Below are 25,792 nucleotides of genomic sequence, written 5' to 3' on the forward strand. Positions count from 1 at the left end.
CCAACGGAAATGCTGCCCAAAGTTCAAACCACATTTGCGGTCGAATAATCTACGCCCCTTGAACTATACGCTATGGCACCTTGACCTATACGCAAATCAACCCGGATATCATCTATGGGCATGGAACGAGGACTTTGTACGAAGAGAAGAGAACCTGCGAATATTCACAGTTTCCAATCAAACGTCCCATACACAACTTTTGGAAATTCTGCTAGACTGCTAGGTGGTTAGGTCAATAGAGCAAAATCGTATCAAACCATCCGTGCCAACCCTGCATATATAATTTTAAGTCAGAAAAGGATTGCTCAACGTCGGCAGCGTTTTCATAGCTCGAGGTTTACCCTTCTTGCATAGTGCTTCAAAACTGACATTTAAATGAAAAATGAGAGAACAATTTGTCATACACTATTTTATTAAGCAAACTAATTGAAGCTTACTTTTTACGATCGAGCGAAAAACCGAAACTAAGATTATAGAGTAAAGACAAAAGTAGATATATTTTCACGATTATGATTATTTAACAATAAACGGAAATAACAATTCTAATTTATGTTTAATTGTACGGCAAAATTGTAAAACTTATGATGCTTTGAGCAATTCTACAATATTATTCTAATTTAAAATCAATGGTTTTGGGTGATGACAGGAAACAAGAGCCAAAATAGTTAGTAAGTTGGTAATTTTTTCAACCTTCCTCTACTATGTTAGCGGCACATTGCACTACAAAGTCTAAAAGTTAATATTCTTTGTTTTTTTTTCTACAGAAAATCCTGAGTAGGTATATGTGATTCTTACAATTACATACTGCATTTCAAAACGTTTAATGATCCAATATACGCATATTGCCAGAAACAATTTTGTTCTCCAGTATCGCGCCGGCTGGTATATCAATTCGATCGCCATGGTTTGCAATAATAATGACAGTACCTCGTAATGAAACACCACGACCAAATGTGACGTCTCCTGATACAGTTAAGTGATCCAATTCTATCAAATCCGGTATATTAGCGAACCGACCGAGAAACTCTTTGACCTTACTAAAATGGTTATCTCCTAGCTTTACCAGTGGCGTTGTAGGAAACATGCGCTGTGGGGACATCACCAAAGATCCATACTTTAAGCTGTACAAATTGGACATTACCAACAGTAAATCTGACGTCTTTTTGACTGGCAGGAAACGCGACCGCGGTACATTGATGCCAATTCCTCCGTCGAAACATTTCATCGCTGCGCCCACGGCTGTTTCCAGTTGTATAACACGCATACCATTATCAAGAGTTTTATTATTAACAATAATTTCCATATTCATAGTCCGAGCGTCCAAAACGCGGTCGATTGACTCCAATCGAGCCCAAATATTATTAGTGTTGAAAAATTTGAACGTTTTCACGGATTTAAAATCATCAACGTGTTCTTTAGGAACCTGAGCGATTTCCAATAGACGTAATTTGTTTTCATACTGAATCAGTGTACCACCTTTGACGTCAGCGCGTGTTTTGTCCGTTACTTCCATTACGAATTCAATTGGTTTGTCACCTTGGCGGTCATCTCCAAGCAATCGATTCAAAATATTTATATCTACTGTGGCTCCAAGATTATCGATGTTAGACAGGAAACAATACTCTCGCCCTTCCTGAATAAACTTCTTAAGTAACCCAGAATTTTGGAAAGCTTGATAAAAGTCACCGTGACCTGGTGGATACCACCTGAAATGGGTAATACTTCATTTACAGCAACTGAAAAGGATTATTCGTATAGGATACTTACGCTTCCATATCACTTTCTATATTGAAATCTCTTGCTACTGGCAGTAATGAATCACGACTAATGCGAGGGTAGCAACTTTGATTGAAGGTATAAATTTGAACCTGAAAGCCTTTGTACTTGCGGATTACCTTTTCAGTATCCTCATCAGTGTTAAAGGAATTCATTAAAACAAGTGGAACATTAGCATTGTACGTTTTGTTTAAATGTTCGATTTGCTGCACCGTTAAATCTAAGAACGTCAGATCACTGCGTACAGGAATAACGCTTTTTGGTCCGTGGCAGCCCATGGACGTTCCCAGACCACCGTTCAGTTTAACAACAACCAGCTTGTCCAGCATACCACGAATTTCCGATTCTTGTGGTGTTCGTAAGCTTGAATAATCTTTCACCGCTTCTTGGGGCAACTTCTGAATCCGATCCCACTCTACGGATGGTCCATCTTCCTGCAGAAAACGATGATACAACGCTTCAAAGCCACACATTTCCTTCTGCAGGATCTGCTTTCTGGAATCATCGGCCGTTGCCAGCAGATTATCCAGATCTTTGCGCAAACGTATCAAGGCATCACGTTTTGTAGTCTCGTGAAATTCTTTGGTATCAGATGGTACGCGCTGATGGCCACGAACCTGTCGAATGATTGAAATATAAATGGAATAAAGTTCAGTAGCTGTCTTGTTAGTCTTAAAAATTAATGAAAGTATGCGACCGGATGACAGGATGATTTAGTCATTTGGATTTACTTGGAGAAAACTCCTGTAGGTCTAACATGAATATGACGCGCTCTTCTAAATAAACAAACAATCACGTGGATTACAGCTGTTCAGCTGTTAAAATTGTATGTTTCTCTAAAACTTTTGTTTACTTGTCAACTTTTATTTTTTTTTTTTTTTTTGATTATAGTCACTTTAACAGCTTGGGTCATTCGTGACTTCTGCGGGGTTGGGATTCGAACACGGGTCCGCGGCGTGAGTGGCGTGAATGCTAACCACTACGCCGCGATTGACCCCAAAACTTTTACTTATCAATGTATTTATGAATGTAAACTTTTATCAAAACATAGTGCAAACTTATTATATCTAAACCTGATATTAATTTTATTGATACTCCCACCCAAGTTTTGCTTCGTTAGGCTTTTTACTTAAGTTCTACGCGAAGTATCTATACGTCATTCTGCACCGTTAATATCCCAATTTAACTGGTTGGCGAGCTGCAGACCACGAAACATCCCAGCGTTTTACGCTTTTGTCTAGCCGTTTGTCTAACCGTGCTTGAAAAGGAACTAATAAAGATTTCTGATAAATCGATCGTTACACAGATTAGCTGCGTCAAACGTGAATAAAAATATTTATTCTATTCACATTCAACAAAAGCCCTGCATACTAGGCAATAGTTTGCTCAATCACGGGTTGTTCTTATCAATGCAATATTTTTTTTTGCGATCGCGCGACCTCCAATTTAATCAGTGTATAGTTGATTGCAATCTCACTAAAGAGCAATAGGTGACAAACAGTATAAGAAGCATAAATAAAATAATTTTCTTTATAATCTCAATACTAAATAAATATAGAGTAAATACTAACATGGTCATCTATCACTGTTTGTGTAATCAGTTTAAACGGTTTTTCGTCATCATTAAAGTAATCAATAACTGATTTTGAGTTTAATACAACACACGAGTTCTGGAATCTTAGCATCATTATTTCAAATATTAAATACCACTTTGGAGTAACTTTTAACTGCACGAACGCATACTGTATCACACAATACTTTTCGCAAAAACTAGTAACTCTGCACTCTAAACTGTTCAACAGCAAAAAACTAAATGATCGGCAGTTGTGATGCAAAGTATTGTTCAAACGATTTAGTGAATCGGTTAAACAAATTATCTTTCTGGCATGTTCTAGCCTCGCCTATACGCCAGTGTACAGTTGAAGCCATTGATAGCAAGGCAGTAATAGCATAACGCTCCATCTACTAAAACCACGATCGCCCTGCCAATGATGTACAAAACAATCATACAAACGACCTCATGCCGAAAGAAGCACATGTTCGCACGTCTTTTCTTTCGCTCATTGATACGAGCATTCCCATACAATGTTTCCAACAAATTATTTATCGCTTTCAATTGAATTCAGTGTATATTGCAATACCTTTCTCAATGTTTACAGAGTGAAATTATATCAAAGTAATCATTTAGCGCTAAGGATGAATATTACATTTTAGTGCTATCAAATGATAAATAATATACACACTCTTGAATATTTATCGCAACAAACTGGTTGGATTTATTTAGAACTTGGTTGAAACTACTCAGAATTGCTTAAAAGTGTGAAAATTTAGCTTTTCAGTAAAAAAACAAGTCCTATTTTGACCAATCTCCACCTTCTAAATTCCTTCTACAAATTTTTGGATTCAAAACTACTCCAAATCTGAGTTTGTACGCTTTAAGAAGATTCTGAGTAATTCCAACAATTTATAGATAACTGCTTAAAACAGCACGAGCCACCCCGGCTCCATGCTGAAGACTACGACCAGGTCTCCTTAAAGTTTAAGGGGTGATATACAGGGCTTGTAAAAGTCGATTTTTCTAGAAATTTTCTAGACAAAACCTTATTTATAGATACCGGACATTATAGGAGTCCATCTCTTATAAGCATGAATCGTTTCCAACAAATGGATTTAAAAAGATATTAAAAATCAATCCAATGTAAGTGGTATACGTCCAGAGAAAAATTGGCATCTTGCGTCATATCTGATAATCGAAACTGACAAGCCTTCCGATTTAAACACTTCAAGAAAGTTAACATCTACTTCGAATCTTTCATAAAACAAGGTTCTGAAGCAAAAGAGACACAGCGTTTGATTTTAATTCTAGATTTCAGTTCAGAGGATTTGACAGCTACCGTGGATGCCCAAATGTCTCGGAAAGGTTACTAATCCATAAAGTATGCAATTTTTTTTAGGAAATCGCAAAACGTTTAGCAGCTATGACGTACAATAAGATTTTTATTTTTCATATTCATATGACGAAAATTTTTGAAGAAATTGATATTTCTTATTTTTTTATATATTTTTTTTTTGCTTATTTGGATACTAATTTTGTAATCAGTGATAATCCGGTCACGAGAAGTGGATAAAAACGTACACTTACACACCTTCCCTTAGTAATGAAATCTGCTTTATCGACCATGCAGCCTCTATCCGAAGCTTGTTATTAGAATAAAATACTTGCTCGCGGTGCGAATGAATCCTCTTGTCCTAGGCCAAATTATAACTGGTCTCCTTGCTTCCTGGCTCTGGAGAACAAGAATGGTTGAAAGGTAGTGAAAAGCATAAAAGTAAAAAAAAAATAGTGAAAACACCTACACTTAACCACGGATAATAAAAGCAGATCGCTTACTATATAGCGATACTGCAAAAAGTGTGGAATACTGGTCGCAGACTACGATTCGCAGTATTCTTTGCGATATTTTTGTCTGCCATATCCCGTTATTTATTTGAGGACGTTTATAACCGCCAACTACAACACTACTAAAGGGATCCAGCGGCGCATTAAAACAGGAAATTAGACCTACTTTGTTCTTTGCAAAGCGCTACGATCAAGAAGCTAACAACGAAGTCAACAATCTACAAATCCCTTATTAGACTGGCAGTTCTTTATGGACTTAAAGCTATGATCTGGCTCACGGGGACATACGCCGTGTTCGAGCGGGTGCTGCGAACGATAATTCGGGATACAAACTGGAATCGAAGAGTGACGGAAGCCTATGGATCAAGAGCTATAGGCACTGCTTAGAGATCATCTAGTGAAAATCGGAAGGCCAGCTACATGGTAAAGATGCCAGACGCCAGTGTGACGAAAATAATTCTCAACAACCCCGCCAGCATCAGGAAAAGCGACTTGCGACTTCCAAGATACCTGGGAAATTTGCGACGAGCGGTCCAAGAATCATGTTGATTGAAGACGACTGCTTGAAACTGCCCGAGTCACCCCGGCTCCATGTTGACCACGACGATGAGGTTTCCTTAACAATTTAAGGGGTTATATGCAGGGCCTGTAAAAGTCGAATTGTCTAGACAATAACCTTTTAACCTCTTGTGGTGAATACGATAATTTAATTATAGATACCGGAAATCAATAAACCAAAACGGAATCGATAATGCAAAACATTACCTTGGAATAAGAGAAATAATAATTTTTGACAAAATGGCGAATCCTCAGAACACAAAAAATGATTTTTGGCATACGTTTTGGTCTTAAACTGTCCATAAAATGGAAAATATTGATCGGTGAGTAAAACAACCTTCAATTAATTGATAAAATTTTCATATTTCCTCTGAATCATTTCTCTTTCGAGACTGGTTCGTGCACATCTAACAGCGAGAGCGAATCAGTACAGTTCTGGATCACTGCTGAGCGTTAGCGGTAGTAATCTTTTTACCTTCGACAACATATGATCGTAAATCAGCGATGCTCACTTTTTACATCCGTGATTCCTTGCACACAACTTCTTGAGCGTTGCTTCATTGACCCAAAAGCAAAGCCTAGGGTTATGAACGTCTTATCGATAGTCTTCACAGCCAGTTATTAGCGTACCGGACAATAATGGGTGGGGCTAGTGCAACAATTTTACTGACTTTAGCAGCACCACCCAGCCGAAATTCGAATATATGACGACTGGTTTGTTATACCAGCACCGTACCTCGAAGCTAACTGGGCGGCTAATGACCATCTCTTTCCTCTTCACGCCTTGTCCTGTTCTGATTGGTACTAACAACACCTTCGTTTCATTACTTTCTTCTAACGACAATTGTAAAAAAAAACTACCGTTATCAAAAAAACAATCATACCTATACCTGTCCTCATTAAAAGACAAAACTCGAGGTTGGTCTACGCGTTCCAAATTTCGTATTCCTTTTTTAATCACTCTGAAACTTGTTACAAATGTGCGTAAATATTTAGCGGGCTGACATGAAAGTGCGTATACTTAAATATATGTACATTACGATTATGAAATAATAAAAAATCGATTTTTTGGAAATGCTAACTGTAAATAGAATTAATGCAAGTCAAGATTTAAATATTAATTTCAACTTTTTTCAACCAATCATATTTTTTTTTCTTGCCAAGCACTGATGAAGGTTGTAAGTAACAGCCGGAATGCGTATCTGCGGAATATTTCTACAATTTAATACTTTGTTTTGCGAACCATTTTAAAGTGAATATTTTGTGTACGAATCCTTCTCCAAGTGTATATTTGAAGAATTCATAATAGTAGAATTAAGTGGAATAAAAATCTTTCACTAATGCGCATTTTGGGGACACTCTCGAGTCTATTCCAGACGCGCGAAGGTTGAGACAAGGTGACTGCTTTTCATGTATGTATCTTAACATAGGCTTTTGAGGGGATGATCCAACGATCGAGCATCGAAACAAACGGTACGATTAGTAAAGTAGTAAAGGTAGCCACCTCCTAAGAAGGCCTCACAGATGACTTTGATATTTAATATTTGAAATGCCTCGAAGACGAAGGAGTGCTAGATGATTTCGTGGACAACAATACTAGTAACTAGGCGCATTCACGCAGGAAACTGAACCCACTTTGCCCTTCGCAAAATGCTACAAACAAGAAGTATACGCCACCGTACAAAGCTGACAATGTACAAAACCCTCACTAGACTAGTGGACTAGACTGATGAAATTGATAACAATCACTACAAATTCCTAAAAATTGGGCTTTAAATACTCTTGCACTATTGTTTTCATAGACAACCACTGATGACAAAAGCACAAAATTTGAAAAAAGGACTTCTACTGCTTTTAGCACATATCAATAAGATACTTTTCAAATATGTAGGTAAACAACGCCAAAGAAAATACTGTGTTTAACAATTAAAATTCGCGAAACAACCTTTGCCGATAACTCTAGAGCTACTATCACTTATATGTACTTATACGGTTTAATTTCCAATATCAGCAAAAAGTTTCGTCACGCAAAAAAAAGCTCTGTCACGCATCACTATTGTTTGCTTCCTATGGAAGCACTCGTATTGTACACACAAAATTTGCAAAGTGTCATACAAAATGGACCAAAAACTTACTTTCAGAAGAATATCAATTGCGCCGGTCATCTCGGGTTTTCTTCTTGTCTAGCAGATAAATCACACACTGGCGAGTGCTTATAGTTACGTGTATCAACCGTTGATCCTCAAAGTATCAGACGGATATAATAAATGTCAACATTAAGATTTTTCTACACACAAACTTTAGCGTACTGCACGTTGCAATTAAAACGCGATAACCATTTGAAACATGCGATAACTGAGACCGAGTATTCACCGTGAATGTGCGCTTCCGTCAATGGTAAAATTCAGAATGGAGCTCACAAATCTATGACTGTCGAGTAGTTGGTCCAGAAGAGTATACTTTACTTGTTGGTACTAATAGTACGATTATTTTTGCTCTCTACTATTGTCATTTATTCTACAGGATTTTAAAATGTGTTTGTATCAGCTCTCGATGTAAAAACATCGTTTCATCGAATGCAGTGATGCATAAAAAATTAAATTTAAACAGTAGAATACAAAAATGCTGATAAGCATACACGTGTCTTGGATTCATCTGCGCTTATCACGCCAACCCAATAGAATTTTGAAAGCAGTACTCTCACCAGTACTACGAATGAGCATGCTTGTTCTAAATTCTATTGATGAGACCGATTATTGCGGCTATTTTAGTCTCTCCAAATAACTCTAAAATTATTATTTACAGGGTAACTAGCTGACCCGACAAACTTCGTATTGCCACAAATTAAACTGTGTTGTACATAAATCGTGAATCTCGAATGACCTTTGTCACAATCTTGAGTTTTGCGAGTTTCTGGGGAGTTCATGGGTGTAATAGAGGTCAGTAGATCTAGGAAAATAAATAAACCTAGATAGAGGTGATATCTACGGGGGGCTGTCTCGCGCTTAATTATCTAATGTTACTATTGATAGTTTTTGGTGGTCTTGTTATTGATTAATGTTTTATGAAAGAGTCTAAAATTTCTCGAGCTCGATTAGTTTTTGAGTTACGCAAAAATTACTGTTTTTGTTTGTATGAGAATCCTTATCCCCCTACCACAGGAGTGAGGGGTCTCAAACCATCATTAAAAAATTCCTGCCTCCAAGACCCCTCACATGCCAAATTTGGTTCCATTTCCTTGATTACTTCTCGAGTTATGAGGAAATTTGTATTTCATTTGTATGGGAGCCCCCCCCCTCGTAAAAGGGAGAGGGTTCATTATTCCCCTCCTAAAGAGGGGAGGGGTCTCAATTCACCATAGAAAAAATTGCCTACAAAAACACCCACATGCTAAATTTGGTTCCATTTGCTTGATTAGTTCTCGAGTTATGAGGAAATTTGTATTTCATTTGTATGGGAGCCCCCCCTCCTGAAAAGGTAAGGGGTCTCAATTCATCATAGAAAAAAATTATGCCTGCAAAAACACCCACATGCCAAATATGGTTCCATTTGATTAATTAGTTTTCGAGTTATGAGGAAATTTGTATTTCATTTGTATAGGAGCCCCCCCTCCTGAAGCGGGGAGAGGTTTCAATTCACCATAGAAAACATGCTTGTCTCCAAAAACACCCACATGTTATATTTTGTTCCATTTGGTTGATTACTTCTCGAGTTATGAGGAAATTTGTATTTCATTTGTATGGGAACCCCCCCTCCTGAAAAGGTAAGGGGTCTCAATTCATCATAGAAAAAATTCATGCCTGCAAAAACACCCACATGCCAAATATGGTTCCATTTGATTAATTAGTTTTCGAGTTATGAGGAAATTTGTATTTCATCGGCTCTGTAGTTTTCGATTCTATAAAGAACATAGGGACAGACAGACATTCAGAAATCCATTTTTATAGGTATAGATGTCGTTATTTTACAGTTTTAGTAACTCTTACCATCTATGTATAAACATTGTGAAACGCCTTACTGTGACAGCTAACTTTACTTCAATATTGTGAATTTAAATCGTGCTTACAAAACATACGTACAGAAGAATTCAGTGATTAAGCCTTACAAAAAACTACAATGTATACAGCCCTAAGGGTTGTACGAAAGGGTGACGTAGGACTATATCAGATCATTAGATCAAAGACTAATGTAAACTGCATTTCTGGCATATGTATGTTTATAAGAATCTGTAAGTGCCATTGTTGAAGTGAATGTTTAAAAGAGAAGAGCGAAATATTCAGATCAAATTCTTCTTTGAATGCAATGGTGGCTTTGAACATACGTGGACGGTCGGTTCATAAGTACAACGCCTGCAACCATTGAGACATAGAAATTTCTTTTAAAACTCACTTGTGTGCATCATAAAGGTTGAAACATACGTACATACCAGTGATTAAAATTTTCACTCACATGTAGGATAAACGTTTTTCGCTCACCCATTATTCTCATATGACAACTAGATTCTGTGCTTATCTGTTTGAACAAAGCGAACGAAAAACATTTTTCCACTGCAGAATGAGAGTTGATAATATCTCATAGCATTTTTCCCTGAAAAACATTTATCCTCTCACTCAGTGAACCATGAAAAATATAAATCGCAGGTGGAATTGGCGCGAAACTCTAATGCATTACTAGGTATATAATGAAACCCATGGTGATACCCAAATACATAAATTCGGTTGTTTTATATGTTTCTCTCTTGTTGGCTGGTTGCTTGGTCAATAGTAACCTGTGCATTTTCGTCTCTGAAAAACGGTTGATACTGCTTTATCCTCTCGCAACAAAGAGAGGATAAACTCGTGTTACGAAAAATTAAAAATAAACAAATCATGATCGCGTGTTTCTAGGGATAAAGGAAAATATGGATAACCTGCGCTCACGAGCGACAATACATATGTATAAAACATTCTCGTTTCTATTTTGCAAGGTTATAAGTCGTAGTAGGCAAAATTCATTGAATATCGCGCATTTGAAACGATAAATTGAATGCCTGGTACATACGCAAAAATTTCTGTTTTATTTGTATGAGAGTGCTTATACTCCTACCACAGGGGTGAGGCGTCTCAAACCATCATAAAATAAATTCATGCCTCCAAAAAACCCAAATGCTACATTTGATTCCATTTGCTTTAATTAGTTCTAGAGTTATGAGGAAATTTGTATTTCATTTGTACGGGAGCCCCCCCTCTTAGAAGGAAAATAGGTCTCAGTACACCATAGAAAAAAATCCTGCCTTCTGAAACCCTCACATGCCAAATTTGGTTCCATTTACTTGATTAGTTTTCGAGTTATGAGGAAATTTGTGTTTCATTTGTTTAGGAACCCCCCCCCCCCCCCCTCCCCCACCTCTTATGCCCTCCTTAAAGTTTCTCTCTTAACCCCTCCCCCCATAAAATTACTGGTCATTTTATCTATCCAACAACATATAAATTGTTCAGTTTTGTTCAGTAGTTTAGTAGTTATTAGCATTTGAAATCTTTCATTCAAACGTTACACTTCTATTTTCGTTTTCACAAAGTGCTACCCAGTCCCAGTATAGTAAACAAAGACGTAGTCCTACGTCAAAAAGTTTACTAGACGCAATAAACTTTTCTTCAAGAAATGTTTCATATATGCAATAATCAAGAAAAATATTGAAAATGTATTAAGTGCGTTGTACTTCTTTTCATTTCATTGTATAGAATTTCAACACAATTTTTTTTAATTTTCAGCAGTGGCCTAACTTGTACAACATGGCCCGACTTTGATAAAATATTTTGCCTTTACGTAAAAATTTTTTATTATTTTTCAAGCAATCTGTTTGAAATTTTCCAGAAAGATACCTTATACTTAGATCTTTGTAACCATCGATTTGATTTGTCAAAATCCTTTTCGAAATGAAAGTTACGGGCGATTGCCAAAAGCTGGCCCAACCATGGCGACATTCCCATAACTTGAAACCCATCATTGCCGCTTATCTAATAGTAAATGTATAGTATGTATTTCGCTCCCGCATTCTTCTCACATAAATGAATAAATAATGATAATGATAAATGGGATAAATAAAAATCCTGGTAACCCATGCTCACGAACGACAATAAATGGGTATAAAACATTCTCGTTTCTCTTTTATTCAGTTTTTATTCGTAGTAGGCAAAACTCATAGATTATCGCGCGTTTGAGTGGATAAATTGAATGCCTAATAGTTATTCACCTTCGTCAAATAAAATCCGTTCGTTTTACAACCTGCTCAAACCGTGCAATTAGGGGGGCTCCGTAGCCGCAAGGTTACCGAGTCTGCTTTAACAAGCGAGTGGTCGTGGGTTCGAATCTTAGTAGGACCAGGGCCATTCGATGTCAAGTGACTTTAGCATGGGTTTATTCTCAGGCCCCTCATTACCCTTCTTTCATGCTGAATTCTACATGATTCATTTTTAAATATCTTTTGACCAGTAGAACCAATCCTTATGAAATTTGGCAGATAAATTTGCAGTGTTAAGATCTCTCGTTTATTACTACAATAATTGAAACTAGATAAATTATCTTAGTTAAAATCGCTATAAAGCATTGTAAATTTTAACGTGAATTTACTTTAATTGCTCATAACTTTCAAACTAAAGGTCCAATCAAAAAACAATTCAATAGTGATCATTAGGCTATATTACCTTTCAAATGAGACTAATAGCGCATAAATCGGTTTGACCATATCTGAGAAAAAGGCGATAATTATTACTTTGTCAAAACACGTTTTTAAGCATAACTTCTAAACTATTTGTTTTCAATAAAACTTCCTAAAAAATGTTATGATAGCAAGAGCTTTCATTTGGTACTAAGATCATTGAAATCGGTTGTGTGGTTCCGGAGAAAATCGTGTCATGTAGTTACCTACTGCTGACACCATTCGTCAGCCGGTGGCTTTCAGACCCGAAATCCGAAAAAGCGCGAACCCGTCTAGCTTAAAAGTTTTAACAAGTGTCGCAGTCGGGTAGGGCTCGGGTTTGGCCGGGAAAAAATATTCGGGTTCGGGCTTAGTGAAAAAATTAAACCCGGGTTTGGGTTTGAGTAATGAGAAACCGAATTATCTCCACATTCAATTCGTGTAAATATAATATAATTCGTGTAAATATAGAATAAGCGATATTCGAGAAAATCGAAGAATTTCTTTTGGATTTTAATGGGAAAAGCTCGGATTTTTTAAAGATTAATAAGCCAATTTACTATGCATATGTTCGTATTACGAACTTCGTAATGGAGGTTGGGCTGAAGCAGATAGAACTGAGAGCCAATAAAATATTGAGATTTATAAATTTATAAATTATTTATTGTAATATAATTCGAATTAACGTATACAGACAAAACATAAAAACTGAACGAAGATCTCATTTATAAATAAGAACAATAAGAACAATGACATCGCGGAATGTATAATTACATCATACCACAGCGTTGCGGGAATCGCTTCCTTACACAAAACTACCTGTGATAATTTTGCTGATGTCATTGCCGTAAGCATGATGAAACCATAGATCAATGTTAATCAAATAATATGAAGGAAATTGCACGATTACGCATAGCTCGATTCTGTCTCGGAGGATTTGTTTAAGCGAAACTCTAAGTATTATCAATACATAAACTTGTTATCTATTTGGAATCGTAAGTTGTTTTTTTTCTCATTGTATTTACAGAAATTTTATAAATATAATAAAAATATTCCTTTCGTTTTGATGAATGGCGTACAGGTGACGCAGGACTACGTATGTAAGTCTCTTTGTAGTGATAGTAGCATGTATCCATGCTTGTAATCATTCGATTCTTCATGTATACATGCTATATGCAACATATATACATGCTACCATAAGGTCGCCATTCACCGCTCAGCTCCATTTACCGCTCATTTCAAACAAAAAATGTTTATATCTTTTTAAAATGGTTAACTATTGTAAAAACTATTGACAAACAATTATTTTGTATGTTTAATGATACGAATTGAACATAAATTTCCACTATATTCATAAAAGCTCATTTCCAAAATAAATAATCTTTATAGTGAGGAGCGAAAAACGACATTTTCATCGTGTCTTTATTAAGACCGTGTGCAAATGACTAAATTGATTTTTAGCTCAAGCGAACTTGTTGCTTTGGTTATTTAGAAACTATTCTACTAAATAACGTGAAATAAGTCAACAGTATTTATATTAGCGTTCTATTATGCTATAAATGCCAAACTCAAAACAAGGGTTAAAACGCAGGTTTTATTTGTTTGGTAACAGTAAAAAATATGAGCGGTAAATGGCACCCATATGGGAGGTGAATGGATCATCATATTTCAAGTGAGCGGTAAAAGGGGTCATGAGATTGCATTACTTATTTAAAGTCACAATTATTAAATATTTAGAAACCAAGTAAATTTTTCTTGTAAACACAATTGTTTTCTCTATCTAATGACGCAAATTGGGATTCGATGGACCTCAATTTAGATTGGCTATGGACAAACTAACTTAGAATCGTTTTTAAATGAGCGGTAGATGGCGACCATACGGTACATCCGTTGTATGTAACATTTATCAAAGTAGTAACATTGCATACATTCAATCCTCAAAAGATTTCAGAGTTATTTCTATGTGCATTTGGAAACAATTTAACAAAATCAAGAACACAAACTATTGCTTTCCTGCTACCTTACAGAAATTAAAGGTTGTTTTTATTACCCACGTTGAAAGGATTTTACCAATTCAATCCAATTTTATCAACAGCACATCTTTTCACTACACTTCTAATGAAACGGCAAGCATGCGTATTCATACAGTCGTATTATAACCGAACACTACAGCCGTAGCACATTTTTCCAACACAGATATCAAATTCGTCTACGTTTAATCGTCTCGCAGTAAAGAATCTGCGATATGTTGGGACAACGAATTTGTGTCATTTTTTCTGGCACCTTCCCTAACACAGACATCAAATTGGACTAGGTTTAATTCCGTTCGTAAGAAATCTGTTGGCACGAGGGGGCTTTGTCACTCTTTCTGGCGTATTTCCCAAGCAAGAACATCAAAATGGTCTAGGTTTAATCGCGGTGTTAAGAAATCTTGTTGAAATGAGGGAACTTTGTCACTTGTTTTGGCTTACTTCCCAAGCACAGATATTAAATTGGTATAGGTTTAGATCATCGTAAAGAATCTTCCAACCAATCACGAAGCAAGAATTCTGGTAAAACATAGGTTCTTTATTTTCAATTTTTCAATAGTTCAACATCAAGAATGCATACTTTTCTTCATTTGGGCCAATTCTTAGAGGATTTTCCAATCGATTGGTGTAAGAATATTGAAAATCGTTCGAGAAACCACTAAGATTTAGCGTTCAAAACCTGACCACTTTTCGAGAAAGATTTTTTGGAATTACCCTCTATACCAGCTACCTTCCTGAAAGACGTAGTCCTACGTCAAAAAGTTCATGTGACAATTATACGATTAATCCCCTTAAAAGTGAAAAACGAAATTTATTTTCTCATATAATCGAAATACAGGTTTGATGCGTTCAGCAAAGATGTAGTAAATATCAATACAATCAGCTTTGTCAAAGACATTATAGCTATATCTCTTCACAGAAATTAGTTACGAAGTGTTATTTTTTTTTTTTTTTTTTTTGGTTTGATTAGTTACTACAATAGCGTGGATCATTCGTGACTTCTGCGGGGTTGGGATTTGAACCCGGATCCTCGCCGAGAGAGGTGTGAATGCTAACCAGTACACCGGGATTGAAAGTGTTATTTGTGGACAAACCCTCAAAAACAGTTTGCCTCTAAACTAATCTGGTCAATTTTTACATATTCATAGTGTTCTAGAAAGTTATTTATCTTACTAAAATCCATTTTTTAGTGGAACATCGTTATACAATAGTTTCTAAATTTGCTGAGACATTGAGCTTTCACGGTGAAAAACAGTACTTCTTTGAGCTTAACGATTTGTCAAGGTGGCAAATAATGGCAGATCAAACAACTAAAGAACAGCAAAAATTACAAGGTATACAGTTGACTGAAGTTTTTGGAGCATCTTAGTAGAATACGAAACCTAAAATTAAAAAAGAAGAAAACTTATCCAATTTAATTCTACTATGCATATATAAAAAAGGAGAAAACTTATCCAATTTAATTCTACTATGTATATACATAGTAGAATTAAAGTGAATAAGTGTTCTTCTTTTTTAATTTTAAGGTATACAGCCCTAAGGGTTGTACAAAAGGGTGACGTAGTACTATATCAGATCATTAGATCAAAGACTGTAATGTAAACTGCATTTCTGGCATATGCATGTTGTTATATGTATGATGAAATTTGTATTTCATTTATATAGAAGCCCCCCTGTTAAAAGACGGACGGGTCTCAGTACACCGTAGAAAAAATCCTGCCTTCTAAAACCCTCACATGCCAAATTTGGCTCCATTTGCTTGATTAGTTTTAGAGTTATGAAGAAATTTGTATTTCATTTGTATATAAGCCCCCCCTCTTAAAAGAGAAAAGGGTCTCAGTACACCATGGAAAAAAATCCTACCTTCTAAAACCCCCACATGCCAAATTTGGTTTTATTTGCTTGATATTTGTGTTTCATTTGTATAGGAGCCCTCCCTCTTACGCCCTTCATAAAATTGCTTTCTTACCCTCTCCATAAAATTGCTGATCATTTTATCTGCCCAATGACATATAAATTGTTCAGTTTCGTTCAGTAGTTTAGTAGTTATTAGCATTTGAAATCTTTCATTCAGACGTTACACTTTAATTTTCGTTTTCACAAAGTGCTACCCAGTCCCAGTATAATAAATAAAAACGTAGTCCTACGTCAAAAACCGACAAAGTTATTTATTTTAGTATGTTCTACAACTTTTATGAAGATATCCTGTTTTTGGTACGCATTTAAACTTTTTTTTAGTCACCCTAATGTGTAGAAAAGTAGAAACATGGCCACCCCAATAATGCAAGAAGATAGAATATAATTCATCAGTAAACTTGATATAATATCTACTCTGAGCAAAAAAAAAATTCGAATATACATATCAGGTTTTCAGTTATATCAGCCCAATGGAGGGGCTGATACTATCGGAACAATGCTGTATTCGCAAGCAAAAACTGAGACTTAGAAATCTAGCAAACCTAACATAATTTATTTAAAACACCATTATCATGCTTGACACTGTACCAAACGACACCGAAGTAAATTGGAAGTTATATAACATGCACATATCGTTTGTCATTGAACATTTGGATTAATTTTAACAGCACTTTTAAAATACCGCTTTATTTCACTTTAAATCCCATTTTTGTATTCCTGACAAATACCTATAACGTTTATCATAATGTGAAAAGCCGGCATCATATTATGAATTTGCATGTCAAGGACAATGAAGGTCAAATCTCAAAACTGTCTCTAGCCTGCTGTACCTTTTGAAGCACATCATGTGGAAGACCATATTTCTCTATAGGCAGAAACGCAAACTACCCTACCAACTCTCCGGTACTTGACAGTAAATGCGATGAGATTCACCCTTAATTTAGCTCATTTAAATACGTGTTATTTAATGCTGATACAAATTCAAACATACCTTTTTATCAGCAGGAACATCCAACATTTTGCCTTGCTTTGTGTAAAAACTGCACACAATTATAATGAACACTGGTTTGATTATCGCACTTATAGATTTTAGTACTCTACTTTCTGTGGATCTGGAAATTACATTTATCAACTCAAATTCAGCTTTCGTCTGGCAGTGCCGTATCGTAAGTAAAATATGACTTGCACAGCAGAGACAGGCAAAATAATCTCGATTAGAACGCTTCGCGTATAAAAGGCTGCCAAAAATATACGGTATTTCTTTATACCTACACTTCACTGTGTTTTATACAGATGTACTAGATGACAATGCGAAAATAAATGCCGCTTTTGTTTTGTACACAGTGCACCTATACATGCAAATAATCAAAAGCGTCGCGACGTCGATACGATTATCAAAATATTATGCTGTTCTTTTATGTTTCACTCACGACCCTCACGACGGCATCGCCAGTCTCGCGTCATTCGTTGACGTTGCGCAAAGTAAATTGATATATACCAGGTATGTGACCATCGAGGGTTGCATTAGTGTGTGTAGAAAGAAGAAGAAATAGTTCTGAAATATGGTGGAACTTGCATGAAAATTAAAACTAAATTAATTGTAATTAATGAATGCAGCTATATTATTCCAGAGAAATATTTGAACATTTACAATGAAATGTAAGGAATATATTTTAAAGTCATTTGCACTTGTAGCCTTCTTTATTATGCGTAAAAAATTTGAGAACTTGGGTGACTAACTATTTCGATGTGCAATTGAAAAATGAATTAATGTTAATGTAATACTTCACGATCAATACGGTATACGGTTGCTTGAATTAAAACACGTTCCATCCAACATTTTGCTTGCATGATGCTCTTGAATATCTGCCTTTGATGTCTTCTTTTAAAAAATAGTTTTATTCGAATAGATGCTTGTGCTACTGCTTGAAAATCCTTAAGTTGAAGTCACTGTTCCAAGATGATACCTTTTTATCATAAATTTACCCGTCTCAACACTACGTAGAAAACGATAAAAAGGAATCTTAGATTGCTACAAAACGGTCTTAGAAGATAATTAACACTTTAAAAGCTTACCAGAAATCAGACTATAAATATCGCGGGCGGATAACAATGTTGCTCATGCTGCTTATTGAACAATCATGTCCGAGCATTTTAAAAAAAATCTTTTTTGTTTTACTACTTGTAGGAAAGCGATATAACGACATTTCTTTGAGACATCTTGATACCGCTCTGACGAAAAAATTTCCGCTTGCAATTTGGAATGTTGCACTTCATTGTATTCATGAAAATACATACTAGAAATAATGTTCTAAGCATAAACATAAAAGCTGTAAGAAAAAAAAGACAAATCTTGCGTATCCAACGATTTTTTTAAAAAATTAACTAATTTTCCATACAAAATGCTCGAAATCTCAGAACTAGTGTAGATGTGTTAGTGCAAAGTGTATATGACAGCTCGCATTGTCATATACCTGGTATATATCAATTTACTTTGGACGTTGCGTACACTCTTAAATGATTCTACCTGTAAATTGGTCGGATTTAGTTAAAGCTAGGTAGAAACTACTCAAAATGCCCTTAAAGTGTACAAACTCAGATTTTGAGTAGTTTTTTAACCAAAAAATTGGAAGTAGGAACTTACAAGTGCGTTATTTGTCATAGAGAATAATTCAATTATCGGTAGCAAGTAGCCAAAATTGGTTGAAATTTTTACCCAAAGTTTGAGTTTGTACACTTTAAGGGCATTTTGAGTAGTTTCAACCTAGCTTTAACTAAATCTGACCTATTTACAGGTAGAATCATTTAAGAGTGTATGCGTCATTACCGTGCGGTGACATATTAAAAGGTAAACATATAACACATCAACTCATACAACCAGAGATGCCAAATCTGCGATACAACGGATTCAACCAATAAAAGAACTCCATAATTATTTTAACTTTTTTCCTCAGCTTTTCCCTTCGCTAATTGCAAGTTGCTGCAAAAGCACCGCTGCTAAATATATATGTTATACATATGTACAGTTTTAGGCAAAATTACACACTTAATTCCAAAATAAAGTCTCGGTAAAGTAAAATACCGAACTACAGAAAAATAGGTCTGTTTTCCCGTGATATCGGTAAACATTTCTCGTTTTACCGTAACTTGGAATATTATTTTACTGAGATATCGGAAATGAAGCTTATTTACCGAGATACCGCAATCTTCTTTGCCGAGAAGATCAGTAAAACAGTAAATCCCCGAGCTCAGTAAAATAAAGTGCCGAATCTAGGTACTTCAATATCGTTTTAACGAAATTTCGTTAAATGCTACTGAAAAAAGCCACAAACTGTTTTACCGCGATTTCAGAAAGCAATGTCAAAAATTAACTGTGCGCGATCGACTGCAGTTTCGTTACCGGTGAAGTTGAAATTGTGAAAATTCTAACCGCGTATCGGCATCTCTTCAAAGAAATTTCGGATGGTAAACGGAATGTTTATAAATGTGTGAATGTTTTAACTTAACGCATAAATTCTTGCAGATTTTTTTCGATCACAGGCTATCATTCGGTTTAAGTAAGCGCACGCGTGGTGCAGCTGCAATACAGGAAAATCCTTTGAACGGGTTGGTGCAATGGATTGGAGTAAGCTTTTTTAATTACTGTACTGAATTTTGGAAGATAAAATATGAAAAACATTTCTCTAGGTTGACGATTCCCTCCCAACCCATAACGTGAATCCAGTGCTCATAATTCGGGGTGAGATGTTGCAGTGTGGAGGCCAATGCGTCATCTCATGGAAAGAAGACAATATCCCCGTTGGCTGCCATGCAGTAGTAGGCTTTCTTAGACTATGCGAATGCTACGATGTATTTGCCACCAACTGCATGCCCAACGAAAAGCAGTTCTTTGTGTTTATCAGAGCAACAATTTTTTCAGCAGGTAAATCAACCACTACAGGTGAAAAATTTGCTGGTTCTACCTATTAACTTTGCCTTTATTTTTCAATAGTTTATACTATTAACTATACTATTACACTGTTAAACTGTTAAACAATAATTCTTTAAAATAAAAAAATGCGCATATTGGTTAATGATGATAGTTTTATGGTTTTATTCAAAATGTTATTGATTTTCATAAACTTATTAATAAATACCGAGTTTTCAGCATATTAATACCGTAGTTCGGCATTTTCAGCTAGTGTTTTACAGAAAATCTCGTTAAAATTTGACAGTTTGGGTCGCTTACGCTTTACGAATATTCGGCAATTTTAGCCGAGTTTCAGTATTAATTACCGGATATCATGGAAACATAATACCGAGATTGTCGGTAAAGTTTGACAGTTGTTTGATGTTTTGGATTTCCAAGATCTCGGTGTTTCAATGTTTTACCGAGATTTTCACCGAGATCTCAGCTGTTGGGATCTCCCGGGATTTACCGTGCTCGGTGAAAAAATCTAAGTGTGTAAGACAAATCGTAATTGTGTGGTACATACATATTGTACCGGGATGTTGAATCTAAACATACTGTCGATAGTTTTAAGCGGTAGGCACCATACAATTGTCCTAGCGCTATCGAAACATCAGTATTCAGTCTAGATTTGAACCCTTTTGAACGTCTGTTTAGATAATTTCATTTCTATAATGAAAAATCATTCGATTTCATATTAAAATGACTTAAACCGAACTCTTGTAAAAAAAATGGTCAGCAATTCACAGAGGGATATTTGAAAAATTGTTAATTTTATCCCAAACAGATTAAAACAGGTCAAGAATGTAAATGGTCCTACAAGGTAGTAGTTGAGCGAGAAAGGACATTTGTTTCAACTAATAGTTAACTGTCCGAATACGTTTTGGCTGCATTTTTAGGCAATTCAAACTATATGTACTCTATCTTCAAAACGGAAAGCTTTTACCCGAATTTTTGTTGTGCATCTAAATATGCTTTAGTTAAATATTGTTTTAAAAAATATGTGGTTTCGTTCTTTGCAAAAATACTGCGCAAAATTACTAAAAGAAAAATTTATGCGTTGCTGTCCGAATACTTTTTTGGTTGACTGTATGTGCTTGAATTTGGAACAGGATGGAAAATATGTGCTCTGCAGTGCGGCAAACGGAGAAACACGAGAAACAGAACTAGTAATCGCTATTTTTCGGTTTGTTCCTCCAGCATCAACTGTTCCCCAAAATGAGGTAAACATCATGTATATACACGCGTATTTCGTGTTCGCTAGTGTGGATGCTTGAGCTGTCAGAAAGCTCTATAAAAAATGAAGATAGAATTAACAAAAGGGCGAATGTCGCAAGCGTAAACAAACCGAGTGAAGGATGATTTTCCTATGCTGGTCCAGCAAAAAGTAACTCTCACCCGTTTTGTTTACATTTGCGACATTCGCCCTTTTGTTAATTCTATCTAGAAATCCTTCTGCTTTTCCGTAAACCACGTATGATAAATCACCTGATTTGGTCGTTTTGGGGTGTTTCGTCGGCAGGAAAATTTTCTATTGGGCAATTTGATTTTCTATTGGGCAATTTGAATAAGGTTTACCTTACGCTATCAGATAAATAAATAACTAAAATAAATATACGTAAAAATCTGCTGTATTTATAGTTATAACTTTTAAACAAAACGTTGGACCACGAAATATAATTCAATCGTGGTATCCAGCTTTTTACGAGCCATAATGGCGGACGTGTTCGTAATATTTGAACAGCATTTTTGACATTTCCTCAATACATCGCACGTTTTCTTTCCGCACGTTCACGTTAAAACCAAAGGAATGTACGGAAAGAAAACGTGCGATGTATTGAGGAAATGTCAAAAATGCTGTTCAAATATTACGAACACGTCCGCCATTATGGCTTGTAAAAAGCTGGATAGGTACTAGATAATTAATACATTAATACTTTGAAAGACATAGCCTACGAATCGGTTCAGCCATCTCTGAGAAGGTGAGAAACAGACGACTGAAAGCAAGCGTCACACAAAGATATTGCCGTGGACATTGCTCTGTTTGTTGAACCAACAGACCTCATAGTCCCTACACTCTTAAATGATTCTACCTGTAAATAGGTCGGATTTAGTTAAAGCTAGGTTGAAACTACTCAAAATGCCCTTAAAGTGTACAAACTCAAACTTTGGGTAAAAATTTCAACCAATTTTGGCTACTTGCTACCGATAATTGAATTATTCTCTATGACAAATAACGCAATTTTAAGTTTCTACTACCAATTTTTTGGTTGAAAAACTACTCAAAATCTAAGTTTGTACACTTTAAGGGCATTTTGAGTAGTTTCAACCTAACTTTAACTCAATCCGACCAATTTACAGGTAGAATCATTTAAGAGTGTAGACAAGTATAGAGCTTTCCAGTTATGTGTGTATTGGTGCTTGAAAATGAGGCAAACAACAACAGTAAACAAAAGAGATGCATTCCTTTGTCACCAAGGTACAGAATGAATTTCGTCTTCCGCTGGATTAAATACCAGCAAATTTTCAAAATATGTGCTTGAATTTGGAACAGGATGGAAAATTTGACTGCAATATGTGCTCTGCAGTGTGGCAAACGGAGATGCTGGTTCCTCCAGCATCAGCTGTTCCCCAAAATGAGGTAAACATCATGTATATACACGCGTATTTCGTGTTCGCTAGTGTGGGTGCTTGAGCTGTCAGAAAGCTCTATTGGCGCTGGCATCGCTAGATATTTGCAGGTTATGTTGTTTTGCTATGTGCTGTACTACAAATGTCAAATTTGTTTACATTGAACTTGTGCAGATCAATATTGATCATATACAACGTTGAACACACTTGAAGATTTTTTTTGCAAAAAATGGGGGAGGGGTACTGAGTAGTCAGCTGCAGACGTGGGTGCTAATTATCTAAACGGTAAGCGGGTCCAGCGGTATCTTTTTACTAGTCCTTTCGAAATGGATTGAGTCCTGAATCGATGCGAACAAACTGCAAGTATGCTTGCGTATGCTTTCAATTGTCGAGTCGATAACAACCTGCACCACAATTTGCAGCAGATTTTTACTGGTTAGCTGATACATACTTTCAAATCCGACACACCACACGCTGACTGGGGCAGATTCGGCAACTAATTTAACACAAAAATAAATATCCGAAACGACAATAACTTCGTTGCTCTAGCCAGTAGCCACCTATTTCACTGAGATAGCCGGTAACTCTGCGGGCTGCAGATTGTTTATTCCAACACCAGCAGCTGCTCCCGGCAACCTCAGCGGTTTCAAAATGAATATGAAATATATTTAAACACGGTCGATTGTTTGATAAAAGGGATCCGTTACTGTTTCGCAAGCACCGAGCACCGACACCGGGCAGTTGTTTTTGCCTTTTTCTTTTTGGTAAACGTAAACACACTTGTAGCTCAGAAGTGCTGGCTTCTTGCTGGAAGATGATTTTCCAGGAATACAATTGGAACACTAGCGCCAATACTTGTCTAGAGGTATGAGGTCTGTTGTTGAACCCTATATCGATTGATATTTGATAATCTGCCCTACGGGCCTTCGGATCAATTAGGCGTTTTTCAACCAGTTTCTATACCTCTGTTATTGTGTAGTATTAAGGAAAAAAAGGTTTTCTTACTAACGGCAATGTGCTTCGTTTGTACTTCGTAAATTGCATATGATAGAGTTATGCTTGTCACTTACCTGATTTTTCAATCACAAAACTGGTCAGTCAGGTAAAAGGTCCGGTTTTCTGACATTAGTCATAACTTTAATGTGTTGAAGATGGGGGTATATTGACCGATAATGTACACATTTCATATAATAGAACGTCGTACACAATTTAAGCAACTATTGGCTTGTACTAGGGTTTTTTATAATTCCCGTCGTAATAAGTAAAGCCATTCTAATTTTTATCATTTGTTGGATGGATTTAATGAATACTCCAAAAGTTCTTGAGCTGATTTGACTATAGAACACACTTGCCTTCCGATCCGTGAACTGAAATCACTGAAAAGCGACTATTAAAGCATATTATTGAAATTACGCAACTGACTTTATTTCTAAAATTCGTCGTACCGTTTTAAAATCCCTCCATCTAAATTTTTCATCGTCTGAACTAAACATCGCAACAATGTTTACAAAGCTAATGCGCATGTATTTGTGCAGGAGGGCATGGCAAATGTTATTCTGCAAAATTTCTGCAGGTCAGGCAAGTTTTCCTGGCTGTAAAATAACGACAATCCCAACAAATATTTTATTTGAATAGTAGTTTATTCCACCGTTATATAGTCAATATTCAATAAACAAGCGCTTGATAAGCAATCTTACAGCATGGGATGCCTTGCATCAGTTATTTTCATGAATGAATGACAGCAATTAAAACGCTTAGTCAACATTGTCTTCTTCGTCGCACGAAAAAACGTAGGAAATTTGGCTGGTAGGACTTCTTTAATGATAAAAAGCATTTAAATAGATCTCAGCTCACAGACTCACAGCTCAGACAACTAACTAAAATATAAGGGAGAACCAGTTTTGCATTGTGTGTCATAAAAATGCAGATTTTTTTAACAATTTGTGTTGGATAGGACGGGAATAGGCAATTACGACGATGTAGCAACATACCCTATACTTATTTCCGAAAATATATAATGACTCACTGATCAAAGTAAATTGATATATACCAGGTATGTGACCATCAAGGGTTGCATTAATGTGTGTAGAAAGAAGAAGAAATAGTTCTGAAATATGGTGGAACTTGCATGAAAATTAAAACTAAATTAATTGTAATTAATGAATGCAGCTATATTATTCCAGAGAAATATTTGAACATTTACAATGAAATTTAAGGAATATATTTGTTGAGACTTAGAAGTAAAATCGACCGCACTGGCGTTAGAATTGCATCCTGTAGCAGATTGGTGCTAACGGGCGTACATTTAGACCAGTTTTGCAGCCCTTCTGGCAACCCGTCAGCCGCATAATAATTTCGGTAGCGATCGGACAATAGTCAGTCCAGATCGAACCAGTAGCAAGAGTGAACGCAAAACTTGCGTCTTCGTTATCCTGCAATCAAATATACTTACCACTCTGCAATACTTACCTGTGTAGTTAGTTATTAGTTGAACCCGTTTAGCCTGAAATAAATCTCTAAGTTATAGTGCCTAATACGGTGACTTAAGTGATATTCTGTAACAGTGAAATTTCCGATCCACTACCATCCTCTTTGGTGGTTATTATCCAGCAGCCGCCGGCTGTCGTCGTTCCCGCCTGCTATACACGCTTGCTGCCGGCTATCGTCGTCTGCTTTTTTCCTTCAAAATACACAACGCAGGGCAAGCGCCAACACAATTTTGGTGCCGTGACCAGGATTGACTGGTTACTTGCTGTTTGGCGCATCCAGTAGCTGTTTAATTTTTCTACAAGGCTCGATTTATCGGGCGTAAGGTAACGACCTGTCCAATGAAGTTCGCGGGTATCGCAGGTGCC

The 25,792-nt window shown here is 36.2% G+C and overlaps 1 protein-coding gene across 2 annotated transcripts; it reads right to left on the minus strand.

Annotated features, from left to right (window-relative positions):
- Positions 1-436: 436 nt before the first annotated feature.
- Positions 437-17,768, minus strand: LOC128741950 (UTP--glucose-1-phosphate uridylyltransferase). 2 transcript variants are annotated; one of them, XM_053838085.1, is made up of 4 exons: positions 17,630-17,768; positions 17,349-17,469; positions 1,768-2,393; positions 437-1,706 (listed from the first exon to the last, which is right to left on the minus strand). In XM_053838085.1, the coding sequence occupies exons 2-4, from the start codon at positions 17,373-17,375 to the stop codon at positions 821-823; spliced, it is 1,539 nt and encodes a 512-aa protein (XP_053694060.1). In that variant the 5' UTR covers positions 17,376-17,469; positions 17,630-17,768; the 3' UTR covers positions 437-820. The 2 variants fall into 2 exon arrangements, with proteins under 2 accessions (XP_053694060.1, XP_053694059.1); XM_053838084.1 differs by lacking the exons at positions 17,349-17,469; positions 17,630-17,768 and adding an exon at positions 7,870-8,146.
- Between the last annotated feature and the right edge of the window lie 8,024 nt (positions 17,769-25,792).

Source organism: Sabethes cyaneus, chromosome 3 (genome assembly GCF_943734655.1).
Source record: "Sabethes cyaneus chromosome 3, idSabCyanKW18_F2, whole genome shotgun sequence".
In the NCBI taxonomy this organism is placed as follows: Eukaryota; Metazoa; Arthropoda; class Insecta; order Diptera; family Culicidae; genus Sabethes; species Sabethes cyaneus.

What these genes read in the sequence shown, in the direction of transcription:
- LOC128741950 (XM_053838084.1), bottom strand. Translation starts at nt 7,899, where the DNA reads ATGACCGGCGCAATTGATATTCTTCTGAAA. An exon ending in CAATTGATATTCTTCTGAAA is followed by an intron (nt 2,394 to 7,869) that starts GTAAGTTTTTGG and finishes ATCATTCGACAG; the next exon opens with GTTCGTGGCCATCAGCGCGT. An exon ending in ATAGAAAGTGATATGGAAGC is followed by an intron (nt 1,707 to 1,767) that starts GTAAGTATCCTA and finishes TACCCATTTCAG; the next exon opens with GTGGTATCCACCAGGTCACG.